Source organism: Danio rerio, chromosome 16 (genome assembly GCF_052040795.2).
Source record: "Danio rerio strain M-AB ecotype USA chromosome 16, GRCz13ab, whole genome shotgun sequence".
NCBI lineage: Eukaryota > Metazoa > Chordata > Actinopteri > Cypriniformes > Danionidae > Danio > Danio rerio.
In genome coordinates, this window is record NC_141036.1 from 41,394,439 (window position 1) to 41,408,252 (window position 13,814).

Consider the following 13,814-nt stretch of genomic DNA (forward strand, 5'->3'; position numbering starts at 1 on the left):
GATAAAGTAGTTCAGGCATGTTTTGAGTGCATTACAGTGCCGTATCACTACGCTGAAGGATTTGACTTGTGTTAATGCAAGGAGCCGGTGTGATGAACAAAGAGCAGGAGTCAGAGATACAGTTTATTGAAGACAATAGTTTACAGTTTGATCAGCAGAAAACAGCTTCAACACACTCCATGGGGTTCGCAGGCCGCTCTGCGTACAGTCTCAGTTTCACAGAAATGATAGAAGAGCAGCACACATGTGGTCAGTGACGAAATCAGATCATCAGGAATTCATACTTCCATTGTTTTCTGACATGATGCTGTTTTCCGCTTCCACATTTTTTTAAAATTATGAGACAAGTAAAAATATACAATCACAGTACATTATAAAGAAAATGGAAAGACAAAAAGAAAACATTTTTAAAAAAGAAAACAACAAAAAAAATTAACAGTAGGGGTATATACATCACATATTAAAGAAAAAGATTATACAATTGACACATTTCAGTTGTTTTTAAAGCATTTTTTTGTAAAAGAGTTAGAAATTGTTTTAAAGTAATGCTCCATTTCAGTGAGCAAGATATTAAAAAGGGTTTTTGGTTTGAAAATGTACATTTATGTATATACAATTTTGTAAATAACATTAAGAAGATTAAGAAAAAAAAATATTTTTTTATGTATAGCATCCGTTTTATTATTAACAAAACATTTTCCCATAGTAAGGAAAAATCTTTATCAACATTCTTAATAAGAAAAAGAAAAATCATTTCAAAGCAAATTAGAAAAACTGCATTGCCAAAATAAGTGAACTAGGCACTTATTTTTTTGTGTTGCTTACAAAATGAACAATTAATATCAATATCTTTTTTATATCTTACTAAGAGAGTATTGACCGAGTGTGTATGGTGAATAGTTCTAAATGAAACTTCTATTATCTTATTTGTAATTAAGTAGCTATTTGGGATGAGCCATATTTGATTTCTTCAATCAATATCTGAAACAAAAGAATTCCAATAAAATAAAAAAAAGTCACATTTGGAACTGATACAGTTCCATTAGGAAATAACATCAGAACTTTTCAATGCAGATGGATGGGGCAACCATTACTGTTTCCAAAACAGTGAAAAGCCTTGGAGTAACGATTGATGACCAACTAAACTTCTCTGACCACATCTCTAGAACTGCTCGATCTTGCAGATTCGCACTCTACAACATCAGAAAGGTCCGACCCTTCCTATCTGAACATGCAGCTCAACTCCTTGTTCAAGCTCTTGTTCTCTCCAGACTGGACTACTGCAACTCTCTACTAGCCGGGCTTCCAGCTAACTCTATCAAGCCTCTTCAGCTGCTTGATAGAGTAGTCTTTAATGAACCTAAAAGAGCACATGTCACTCCGCTGCTCATCCGTTTGCACTGGCTGCCAGTTGCTGCTCGCATCAAATTCAAAGCTCTGATGTTTGCTTACAAAGCGAATTCTAGCTTCGCTCCTTCTTATCTGCTCTCACTTCTGCAGATCTATGTGCCCTCCAGAAACTTGCGTTCTGTGAATAAACGTCGCCTCGTGGTTCCATCCCAAAGAGGGAAGAAATCACTTTCCCGAACTCTCGCGCTCAATCTGCCCAGTTGGTGGAATGAACTCCCTAACTGCATCAGAACAGCAGAGTCACTCGCTGTCTTCAAGAAACCACTAAAAACTCAACTATTTAGTCTCCACTTCTCTTCCTAATCTGCAATTGCCTCTCTGGCTCCACCGCTAACTGTATTACAAAAAAATAAATAAATAATTTACTAATGTTTTGCTTCGTACACTTTACACACCTGAAACTTGCCTAAAGCACTTATTCATTGTTGCTCTTATAGTTGTGTAAATTTCTTTTTTCGTCCTCATGTGTAAGTCTGCTAAATGTAAATGTACTGATTTGTTTGAAGAAGTTGCAGAGAAACTATATTTTCCTACCTTTGTAGTAGAAGCGTCTCAAGGGGGGAAGTAGAAGGATAGAGAATGCCTTGGACTAACCTAATAACTCCAGATGGTATGGCATCAAATACGACAGCAAATTCTTTAGGGGGGATGGGAGTATTGAATCGATTAAGAAATTTTGTTTATGAAATTGAGATAATTTAGCTGGTATTTTATCAGCATTATAGTTACAGAGTAATAACAATTAAGCCATCCAAATTAAGAAAATATGTAATTTGGAATAAAGTTCCAGATTGATGTTGGATTTTAGAGAATATTTTTTGTCCCATTTAATTTTGACAGTATTATTTAATGTACGGAAATCCAGCATATTAAGACCACCATTCTCAAAGCTCTTCATAACTTCTGCTTCCCACATTCTGCACTTCCTCCCGCAAGTGTCGCAGTCAGAGCTGCATGCAAATGAGGGCCGGCTGAAGCCTCCCCATTGGTCTATTAGCTCTAGATTGACACCTCCTCCCTCCAACCAATCAGGTGAGGAGGAAAGCTGACGTCACTCTAATGGCGGCTTCAACTGGCCCTCATTTACATGCAGCTCTGACTGCAACCCTCGCAGGAATTTGGGAAGCAGAAGCGGAAAACAACAAATGACAAACATCAAACATGGAAGAATGAAACCATTTCCTGCTGCTGAAAGCCTCTGCGTCATGCTGAACCCCTCGTGCTCCAAAATCTCCTCTAAAACAGGTCCTCTTTCAGGGTGGAAAGCATAAACTACACATATCTAGAACAGTCTTTATTTTTATTGGTTTTTTAGCCATGGCTGATCCAGAATCTGCTGCACTGTTTGCAGTCTCTGATCATCATCCCCAAGGGTAATGCAGGTATTCATAAATGCCATGAATTCTGTAACATTTTAAAAGAGAAAGTTAGTTAATGGTGGACACACACACACACAGCTCAATATTGACCTGAATGACTCCTGTTGTGCCCTAATGTTCAGTCTTCATGAAAATATAATATATATTTTCCTAATGTTGGCCTCATTTTAGAAACCGTCACCAAACCTCAAGATAAAGAAAAACATTGTTTTGGGTTTTTCTGCTGGTAAAATGTGGCCAGGGTCAATTCTGACCCATAAGTCAACAGGAGGGATGAACAGTGTCAGTCCCAGTCATCTTCTTACCTTCAGGTATGCTGGAACATTGTTTTTCTATTTCCCGCATGATGCCAAACAGCTGCTTCACTGTGTTTTTAACCGCCTTCTTTGGAGATATCCTTGTGTCTGGTGGGTATTTCTTTGGATCTGTCAGAAAGAGAGGTTTAGTGTTGAGCAAGCAGTTCAGCTAAAGCCCCATTCAACTGAGTCTCAGAGACTAATGAATGTTTTTCGGCTTCCTCCTGAAATAATCTGACTTACCATGACAGATGTGCATCCCACAGCCAAAATCAATTAGCTTGATTTGCAGAGGCCGGTCGATGACGAGGATATTACAATCATGAATATCATGATGACAAATTTTCCGCCTCAAGCACTCCTGCGCTGCTTTGACAATCTGCAGGATAAGCGTACGCGCGACTCTCTCCTCCAGGTGTTGGTGCTTCTGCAGGAAATCCTCCAGTGTTCTGCACGGGCCGAGATACTCCATCACCAACATTATTGTCTTACACACTTTCTGTAAGCAGATGCAATGAGTTAAAATAAAGCACACGACAGCAGTCCTCAGGTCAGTCTTTACTAGGCATGGGCCGGTATTAGATTGTGGCGGTATGATAACCTTGGATCAAAATATCACGGTTTCACGGTATTGTGATTACTGCTCTAATATGTAGTCTTTTTGAATGTCTGGGTAAAAGACAAACTTGTTCCCCTCTGAAAACAATATATTTTATTTTGTAATAGATTTATAATATTTTTTTGGCAGTAAACATGTCAGGCTAAATAATTCAAAAGATTAATTGACTTCTGCGGCCCTCATTTGTTTCAAAAACACTGATTTCTTTACTATTTAAAACAGCATTTTTGGATATTTATTCAGCTGGAGATACCGTTGTCCTAAAAAAACTGTAAATAATATATCTCACACAACGGTATTACAGAAAATTTGGCAGTTTTAAAACCTCGACTTTTCCATACCTTAAAAACAGTTATTGGCCCATGCCTAGTCTTTACACTGGCTTCCAGTTACATTCAGGATAGATTTTAAAGTAGAAATGAGTTTATTTTGCTTACCGCACCGGCATATCATTAACCCACAAGCTTTTCTGAAAACAAGACAAAGTTATTTACATGTCCAGAAATGCTTCTTGATTTAGGAATTTGAATTTACAAAATTAAAACGACAATAAGAAACGAGACAAACCCTCCTGCAGCGCATTGTGCATGAAATGTGCTGTATAAATACACTTACTCCTCTTGGCAATTTCTCCACTTTAACTAAAAACCATTCCTGGAGCTTGATGAGCAGCGGGCTGGGGGGATCTCTCACAATTGTCATCATGGCCACTTCGATTGGTATGGGTAACGGATATCCAGGCTGAAGATAAAGTGCACATTAGCTGCATATCAACAACATGTAATCCTGTTTTTCAATATAACTGTAAAAGAAAATCTGTAAATCAGCAGCTTTCCGTATTTTGTGATTCATGTTTTTTTTCTGTGTGTTTATTTATGCTTTTGAAATGCATTATGGGAGCTTGATGTTTATTATCTGCACTGGTTTTGTCAATTGTGATGTAAAAATCTGGTAATTCGGCTTCAGACGGTATTAGATTTTAATGTGATGAATTGCGGAAGCTTTGATTTTATCAAGATATTAAGCTGAGCTGTGAAACAGATTACTTTATCAGGTATGATTACAACAATACCTAGTGTATTGCTTATTAAATACATGTAAAAAAAGATTATAAAGTACAATAATAGGTAACACTATAATAAAGTATAAACTAAACTACTTTAGATAAATTAACTGATGTTAACGAGAGGACTTTACTGCACAGAGTTAACGAACCAAAGACAAACAGTCTCTGAATTCCCAAAGTCGTAGCCCAGATTAACATGAGAAAAGCATCATGTTTGAAAATAAATGGCTTAATAAGGGTTCAACATGTTGCAGAATAAAATAATCTTAAAAGACACTCTAAAAGTGTAAATAATAATTATTCATTATTGTGCATGTTCATTATTATGATATACTGAATTATTGAATATTGGCATGTGACTACTTTTTTCTGTTATATGTATATAAAGTCACTGTTAAACTGCAGAGTTAAATTTTCAGCATCAAAACTCGGCAGAGCACATATTAATTCCCATCATAACCATAAATAAACAGAAAACAGCAGTGAATCACAAAATGATCAGTAGATATTTGTATAACCACAGCCGCAGACAGACTCATCTATTAAATGTATTTTGTGATGCTTCAAATATGAATCACGCATGATGTTTTCAGACTTACCACATTGCTGTCAACTTCTGAAGTAGTCGACTTGATGATAAACTGTGGATGAAAAGTAGAATTAAACATGAGTGAGCAATCAAACATGATTTCTCTAAAGTTGATGTCCTCTAAACTGGACTAGGGTGAATAGACTTACCTGTTTGCCGTCCATTTTTCTGATACCACGATAGACATTGCCGTAGCAGCCAGCTCCAATATTTTCTTTCAGGTCATATTTTGCTTCCACTGAAAGATAAAAACAGCATGTTCATTTGAGACAGCTTCTAGTTATGCCTGAACAGACAGTATAAAAATAAAGCAATTTAACCCGTAACAGCCAACAACATAAACAAAGCCAATTTGCCCCGAATTAAGTTTTTTGAAACTTTTTTTAATTCAAAAGCCTTTTCCCAAAATATGTCAAAATAGTTTGTCACTAAAAAAATCACTCCATTTGCTGAAACTGAGAGAAAGTTGAGGCCAAATGACCCCAGTGTGTATGAAACAGCAACACAAGGGTTAAACAACATCAATCAAACATTAAAAATACATTCAAATGTACCAGAACCAGGAGAAGGCCCTATCCTCTGTCTACATGGCGGTCTTCTTTGTCCGGAAGGACCGGGAACATGTAACATACTTTTTTCCATTTATTAGCAGTAAATAACGCTCTCTAGGGTGTATAAATGAGTTTACTGCAGTTAATTATCTGAGTTTTCGCCTTGTCTGAGTATCAAATGAAAAGTTCCTCAATACACGTCTGTTCTGTCAGGCGTCTGGTGGATTCTGACACTCGCGGTGCAGAGCGCGTTCGATTTATGACGTAGCGTAGGGCCAGACCAAAGATGGGATGGGGGTCCTGTAGGTACAGGTGTTCGCGTTTATTCTTCAGGGTGTAAAAGGTGAAGTGGCATATTAACCTACTGTTTAGGGCTCGTGATAACATTATAAAATACGCGTGGACCTTATACAACTCTTTTGCCATCTCTGCATGGGGAAAAGAGGGAAGAATAAAGTTAATCACGCAAGGCCTGGCATGATTGATGTTTGACGGGTCCAACACGGCTGATTAATTTGAGGACTCTGCATCGGCCTTTAGCTCTGCACTGAATTTACAATGTAATACGGAATCACGATGCGTTGACTCTTGTCCAGAAGTCTGCTGCTAAGAAATCGAGAGCTCCGGAGTCTAATGTTAGTTGTCATGGAAACGAGGATGTCTTGGCGGCAGTACGTGAAGTTGCTAACCTATGGAATAAAATTTCTGTTATAATTATAAAATTCACGCATCTGCAATTATGAAACCGCAAAGGAAAACGGAACATAACTTGTGACGTTACTTTACAGACACGAAATAGTTTCACCACGGACACGAAGAGTACGAATCAAACAGCGACAGTCCACTGTCAAAATACATCACCGCGGTCACAGGCATTAATAAACGAGCCAGAGTCATCGATCACAACAGTGCGCTTGCGTGATGAGATCCTGAATCCTGACTGAAGGAAGCCCCCCGAACAAAATGTCTGGGCAGCTCCCACACACCGTCTCAGGTAAGACTTTTGTTAATCCCTCTTTGAGAACTGTCCTCCATGAGCTGTAATAAAGGTTGAGACTCAATGAGGTCCATTTTCGCTGTGTTTCTTAGACATTTTACAGAATCAAAATTAAGATCGGGCCGAGGATAGCAAGCTAAGTTAGCATAACGTAAGTGAACTTGACAGGCAGCGAGCGCAGAACTTCTCAGTGAATCACTTAACGGTGTTTAACTATAACATGGCATCTGTTGATTAAGTGTTTTTGAAAGCCAGAAAGACTATTGATCTATTATAAAGAAGATATCAGCAAAAGGCAAGTTAAATATTTGAGGGTTTTTGCTTATTTTTATGACACTGAATCAAATCCATCAATTGTTTAAAAAACTTGAGATCTACGTAAATTTATCTTATTATCACCGAATGAGTGGGAAAATATATTGAATAATGTAATAAAGTCTGTGCAGATTAGCAATTGGTTAAATAAGTGACCCGGACCCATGGGCGTAAATCATGAGGGGCAGTCATTTAAACACTCGTATTTCATCTGAAAGCTGAATAAATAAGCTCCTCATTGATTTATGAGAGAAGATTATATGTTCAGATATACGTTTTTATATTATCTTTAAGTTAGCAATCCACATTACTAAGCAGAAATGACGTTTTTATATATTTATAGCAATTTACAAAGTCTTTATGAAGAGAATTCTTATCTAAAGTAGAGTAACCTAACTTAAATAATTTGAGCAAATAGCCAAAAAAGTATATTTTGTCTCATATAGTGACTATTCCCTCAAATCTACCTGCTCAACATAAGACTCGTTTCTTAGTATTAGAAAAATGCCCAATATCTATCTGTCTGTCTGTTTTTAATTAGCTCAGATTATGTCCTGCTTACAAGCACTTGAATCTATGAAAACTGATCATACTAAGATTTTTAGCATAATAGAAAAAGTGGACCTTTTAAAGACTAAAGACTTTGATATTATTTTCTGCTGGATACCAGGCTGGTCATATGGGATGAGTTGGAAATGAGCGTGCAGATAAAGCATGATAAAGGAAGATAGAAGTTGGAGATAACAGAACGTAAACTTCCTGTGTCTGATGTTAAACCTGTTTTAAATCTGTATGTTAATGAGAAATGGCAGATGGAATGGGATGAATGTAGGAAAAACACATGGTATGAAGTGAATCCATTAATTAATGAAAGGAATAATTACCATTTTGAAAATAGACATGACCAGGTTGTTCATACAAGATGTAGCATCAGACACTCATGGCTTACACTCGCATATTTATGAAAAGCGGAAGAAATACCTATTGGTGACTTGTGTAAAAATATTTTACCGATAAAACATTTTAATATGTTTAAAATATTTCCCGAATAAAAACGTTCTCTAATATCATGTAAAAATACACATTGTGTTTTTAAATGATATTGGAGAATGTTTTTATTCTGGAAATATTTGAAGTGAGCTGTTTGAAAAGGTGTTTTACAATATTTATCTTTAATCTAACTAAAAGATTGTATATGACTGTTTTCAGTGTTGTTGCTTGCTACTTGTATGTTTTTTGTTGTTATTTTAAAATGTATGTTTGCTAAGATTGTTTACTAACTGCAATGAGCGTCATCATGCTAACTGATATGATATGATTATAAATTGTATATTTAGTACATGTTTTTTGCCATGAATATAGCCAATGCTTCTGATATGGCATTAAAACCTAAATAAAATCTGTCCATCCATCCATCCATCCATCGTTCTGTCTATCTATCTATCTATCTATCTATCTATCTATCTATCTATCTATCTATCTATCTGTCTGTCTGTCTGTCTGTCTGTCTGTCTGTCTGTCTGTCTGTCTGTCTGTCTGTCTGTCTGTCTACCCTCTTTAACCATTGTCAATCATAATTCTGCATGACTTACAGCTTAATTTTATGTTAATGTTTATCAGGTTCCATTTGGAGAAATAATATCTGCTGCTCAAAGCCTGGTGTCGAGGCTCACCAACACCCTAAGATCACCAGAGAACACAAACCAACTAAGAGAGATTAGTTCAACACAGAGAGAGAGGACAACATCAAGTTTCCAGAGCCAGTCAGTTCAGCAAGAAATGAGGTGTGAGATTCAGTGGATGACTGTGTGTGTAGAAGAATCTAATGTGTTTTTTTCTCTAATACAAATTGTTCCTACACTAATGAGAAAATATTTGTAGGTCATTTCCTGGGTTTTTCCGAGAGGAGCGTAGAGGGAAAAGCTGTTTTGCACCATATAAGGGGCAATGTAAAAGCTTATTAATGTATTTTTACCTGCTGGACAAACAGCATGAAAAAACACCAAAAGGAGAGGCAGAAGTACATCTCACTATGGCTGGACTTGGAAGACAGCAGTTAAATGTGCAAGAAAATTTCCCCCATTCAGAGGTATGATTAAAGTTCCATGCCCTGTTATTTTGTATTTCTGTATTTGTTCCAAAATTATAATGTATTAATTAGGGATGCTCATTTCGGTTAATTTTGCTAACCGACAACCGTCGCTCATTAATCGGTTATTAACGGTTAACTGGTCAGATTACAATTAATTTTATATTAAACAAATTGACGTGTCTATTTTGTGTCTGACACATTAAATAATGCATTTTAAAATACTAATTTATTTTTATATGCTAGCACAGTGGTTCTCAAACTGTGGTACGTGTACCACTAGTGGTACGCAGGCTTCTTTCTAGTGGTACGCGGATGAATCAAATATGTAATATGTACATGCTTCATATATTTAAAGAAATTATCAAAAATGATTTATATACGAATATGATGACATAAAGCCTATATTTATGAGGTCTAGGCAACATTTCCAGGTGCTAACAAACCAGGAGTTATTTCTTTTTTAAACTGTACAGAGCTTAAGCTGCTTAACTAGACCTAATACGCTACTGTATTTCAAAACTGCTCATTATGGTGGTACTTGCAAAGACAAATTTTTTCCGAGGTGGTACTTGATGAAAAATGTTTGAGAACCACTGTGCTAGCATATTAATAATAGAACAAAACAACAGAGCATCTTTACGCACTTGCAGTGTTTAGCACAGAAGAACAGAATAAGAGAAGAACTAAATAAAATGAATAAAATAAATAGGACTGCCCTAAATTATTTTCACTTCAATAATTAATTTATATTACAAAACAAAAATACTGACTGATTCTTTTTAATAACCGGCATAGGCTGTTTTTTTTTCGCCAATCATGTTTTTTTTTTCTTCTGTCAAATAAAATCGCAGACTTTCTCAAATCGCCAGCTCCACGGAAAATATGCATTTATTTAATGCCCCGCTGTCATTATTATAATCACAAAACCTTTTTACATTTTAATAGAAATCATTATTTTAAAGAATATGTCCTGATATGGTTTCCTCTCTCTCTCTCTCGCGGTTCAAGTGCGCGCGCTGCATGATGAACAACACGCGCGCATAGGTTGACTTTTTGTAAACAGTTTTGTTGTTTAAATATGATGTTACATTATTGTGCATACATGCTTTATAAGCTATAAAATAAAAGGTAAAGCCTATTTGTTGTGTTTATGATGCAGATCCAGGTCAACATCAGCGCTAGTTTGGCATCAACACGTCTGTTAAACAGCAATATTCTTCTTCCATTTTGCTTCTTTGGCAAATGTGTCTGTAGGCACGGGTTATACGTTGTCGTCCCGCAAGTTAAGTATGCCTTGCAGTTAAACAAGGGGCCGAAAACGAGGCGCACCTCACTGCCTTTATGTTGACAAGGAAAAAAGAAGAGAGGACCGCGCTTCTTCTCATGAAACGACTGAATCAGCAGGGTATCGATTGTGTCTGTGTTGTTACAATTGTAATATTTAATAATATATAATAAATTGATATTCAAGATTTGTATATTCATCCAGCTCTGGATAACTTAAAACAGCGATTAGACCTTCAGAGCGGCAATAATGCGTCCTGAAGTAAAGCGAAACGGCTATAAACTCTAGCAAGATAGAGTGATTATATGCAGAGCCATATTCCTTTATCTTTAAATAAAGTAGAACTATAGAAACTGTGTTCATCTTAACTGAAAGCTATTCGTGTTTTCTGGCCTCACGCATCGCGCACCTGTCAGTCAGTCAGCACGTTACGCCAAAGGGTTAAACAGACTATACGGTTACAGAAAAGTTTGCGTTATAATCCACTTACCTTTTAATACATTTTGATGCGATTATAATCCGCTATTAAAAACAACAACAATAACTGAATGTTTTGAATGGATAATGTAGCCGTGGCGGGATGCATTTTGGTCCCCGCCATGGAAGAATGAATGTAGCGGAAACCATGCTCTTTAAAACTTCTCTGTAGTTGTCTTGACAACACAAACTGCTGCTCTGGGATGAGCCGCGAGCAAAAGATGCCCCTCTTAACGCAAAGGCGCATTCAATCGGCCCCTTATGCAGCCAAACTAAAAATATTTCAAATAATATGTTTCATGGTTTAACTGATAGCATTAATCGGTTACAAACGCACCCTTTTGGTTAACGGTTAATCGATGATATTGAGCATCCCTAGTATTAATATAATTGAACTGTTCAAGCTTTCAGATATACTTGTGAAATTGTTTCTAAAACTGGCCAACATCTGTGGTGGATGTTTGTTATGCAAGTCTTCAGGTATGTTCTTTTTTCTTCTTTTTTTGATGATGATGATGATGAAATGCTAATACACTCTCAGTAATTGTGCTAAAGCTGGGGCTTTTCAAAGTTTGTGTTTGTATGTAAAGCTCCACATTAGTATCTTAAAACCAAAACCTAAAGTGTACATATTGCACTCAAAAATACAACCATGTTCTCTTTTAACCCCTTGAAACATCATGGCAGTTTGTGTACCTTTATTTTTTTCTAGGGATGCACCGATACCATTTTTTTTGGAACCGATCCGATCTCGATACCAAAAATTCTGAGCATTGATTAATACAGATCTGATACTGTGCTGTTTTTTTTTCTAAGCATAATACAGTTTCTATAGCTCTGGTGATAAACTCAAATGATACAGTAGGTGAGAGTTCAAAGTGACTATTACCGCCGCGTCATATACCGCCGCCGTTTGAAATAGGAGCCGCTTTGTTTTTAGTGTATGACCGCAGTTTGTGAATGAGCCGCCAGGGGGCGCAAAGGGATGGGATGCGAACCGACAGAAATAGCCCACACAGCAGCCTTAAATATGCTTTTGTGCTTGTAAATGAGATTAAACAATAAGTCAAAGCCTTATAATTCCTTTATTAATCATTTAAAATTTGTTAACACGATTTATTGTTATTCTAAACTTTTAAGTGCAAAGAGGATTCTTTTTGAAAAATAGAATTGAAGAAGTAAAAGACAACTAAAATGAAAGCACAAACATTTAGTACAAATATTCTAAGTATGCCTAAATTAAAAAATTAAAGCAGTCTTTTAGCCTAAATGTAAAGAGATTTTCAGTGTTTGCTATTTTGGTAGGACTAACACAAGACCTTTTCATTTATGTTTTAATTTACCTTTTTATTTACATTTTCATTGTTGATTATATTTTACTATTTAATTTTATGTCACAATTATTGTACATAATAATAAACGAATAATGAAAAATAATAAAAATAGGCCTTATGTATTTAAGGACATGTGGTGAAACACTAAGAAACGGTCAGGCGCATGGTCTAAAGAGCTTAAGTTGAATACTGCTTCATAAAATAATTTTGCCGCAGGACATATCTAGCAGGTTTACTTTTAATAATTTTCAGTTATTTTTTTGTTTCAAAACAACAATGTTCTCTTTAAAGTTCTCTTTAAAGTATAACTGTTGTTTTGTTTTTTTACTTAATGGCCCAGTATGTTTCGTATTTTAATTTCAATTTCAGTCACCTTGCATATGCATTTGAAATATAATGCGCGCATAACCGCGGAAAGAAAAAAAAACTGTCAAAGGTTAGAGCTAATTCATCAAAATTAGCTATATTAAAATACAGCATGTAAGTTAATACAGGCAGAGTGTGAACAAACTCAAGGCTTAGATATGCGCTTGCCTTTTAATGCATTTAAAAAGATTTGCGGCCTTTTTAGGCTACAGGCGACTATGGTGTATAATGTTTCTTTTATTATTTTTTATTTTGTATGGTAAAGAACAATGCACTGTATGTTATTAATATAAACTTAGGTTAAAATTTACTATTGATAAACGTGACCTACCTCAATCAGATCACTTAAAGTATAATAAAATAATGTTAACGTCAATGTTCTTCTTTTTAAAGTAAAATTGTTGTTTTGTTTTTTTACTTAATGGATCAGTATGTTTTGTATTTTAATTTTAATTTCAGTCACCTTACATATGCATATGAAATATAGGCTAATGCGCGCATAACCGCGAAAAAAGAAGAAAAAGCTGTCAAAGGTTTGGCCAGTGTGTTTTTTGTCTAATAAATGATATATATATATATATATATTTTTTTTTTTTTTACTTTAAAACTTTAAAACAGATTGCTATTTTTCTAATGACATATGATTTAATAAATTTGTATTTTAAAAATTTCTCTTGTTTGAATTTTTTAACTGCACTTTTTAGGAAATATTTTAGTACATCAAAAAGTGTGGTTATAATGACATCTGACTGGCTAATCCAGCAAAAAAGTCACAAAAATGTAGTATTTAAATCTCATAGTTAAATGGAAACTGAGGCGTATAACTGCAAAAAGGTCCACTTGAAAAAAAAGAACCATCCCTTTCACCAGGCTGGCAACGGGCCTCATGTGTGCGCATGAGTCGATATGTTGCCTGTTTTATGTTTTATTGTCTACATGCTACTATGATGTATAATAATGTTGTTATTGTTGTTTTGTCTGGTAACCTTAGGCTAAAACTTATAATTCATAAACGTGTTAGAAATAAAGCATGAAAAA

At 35.6% G+C, this 13,814-nt stretch overlaps 1 protein-coding gene across 1 annotated transcript in view; it reads right to left on the bottom strand.

The window, feature by feature from the left end:
- Nucleotides 1-110: 110 nt before the first annotated feature.
- Nucleotides 111-13,814, bottom strand: part of LOC141378264 (serine/threonine-protein kinase pim-2-like) — a 77,465-nt gene continuing 63,761 nt past the window's right edge. The window contains exons 3-8 of the mRNA XM_087287541.1: nucleotides 5,509-5,597; nucleotides 5,370-5,411; nucleotides 4,320-4,445; nucleotides 3,329-3,584; nucleotides 3,095-3,214; nucleotides 111-2,814 (exon numbers count right to left, since the gene is read on the bottom strand). Of these exons, the coding sequence (XP_087143667.1) occupies nucleotides 2,711-2,814; nucleotides 3,095-3,214; nucleotides 3,329-3,584; nucleotides 4,320-4,445; nucleotides 5,370-5,411; nucleotides 5,509-5,523 (663 nt within the window). The 5' untranslated portion in view covers nucleotides 5,524-5,597 and the 3' untranslated portion in view covers nucleotides 111-2,710. The remainder of the gene's footprint in view (nucleotides 2,815-3,094; nucleotides 3,215-3,328; nucleotides 3,585-4,319; nucleotides 4,446-5,369; nucleotides 5,412-5,508; nucleotides 5,598-13,814) is intronic.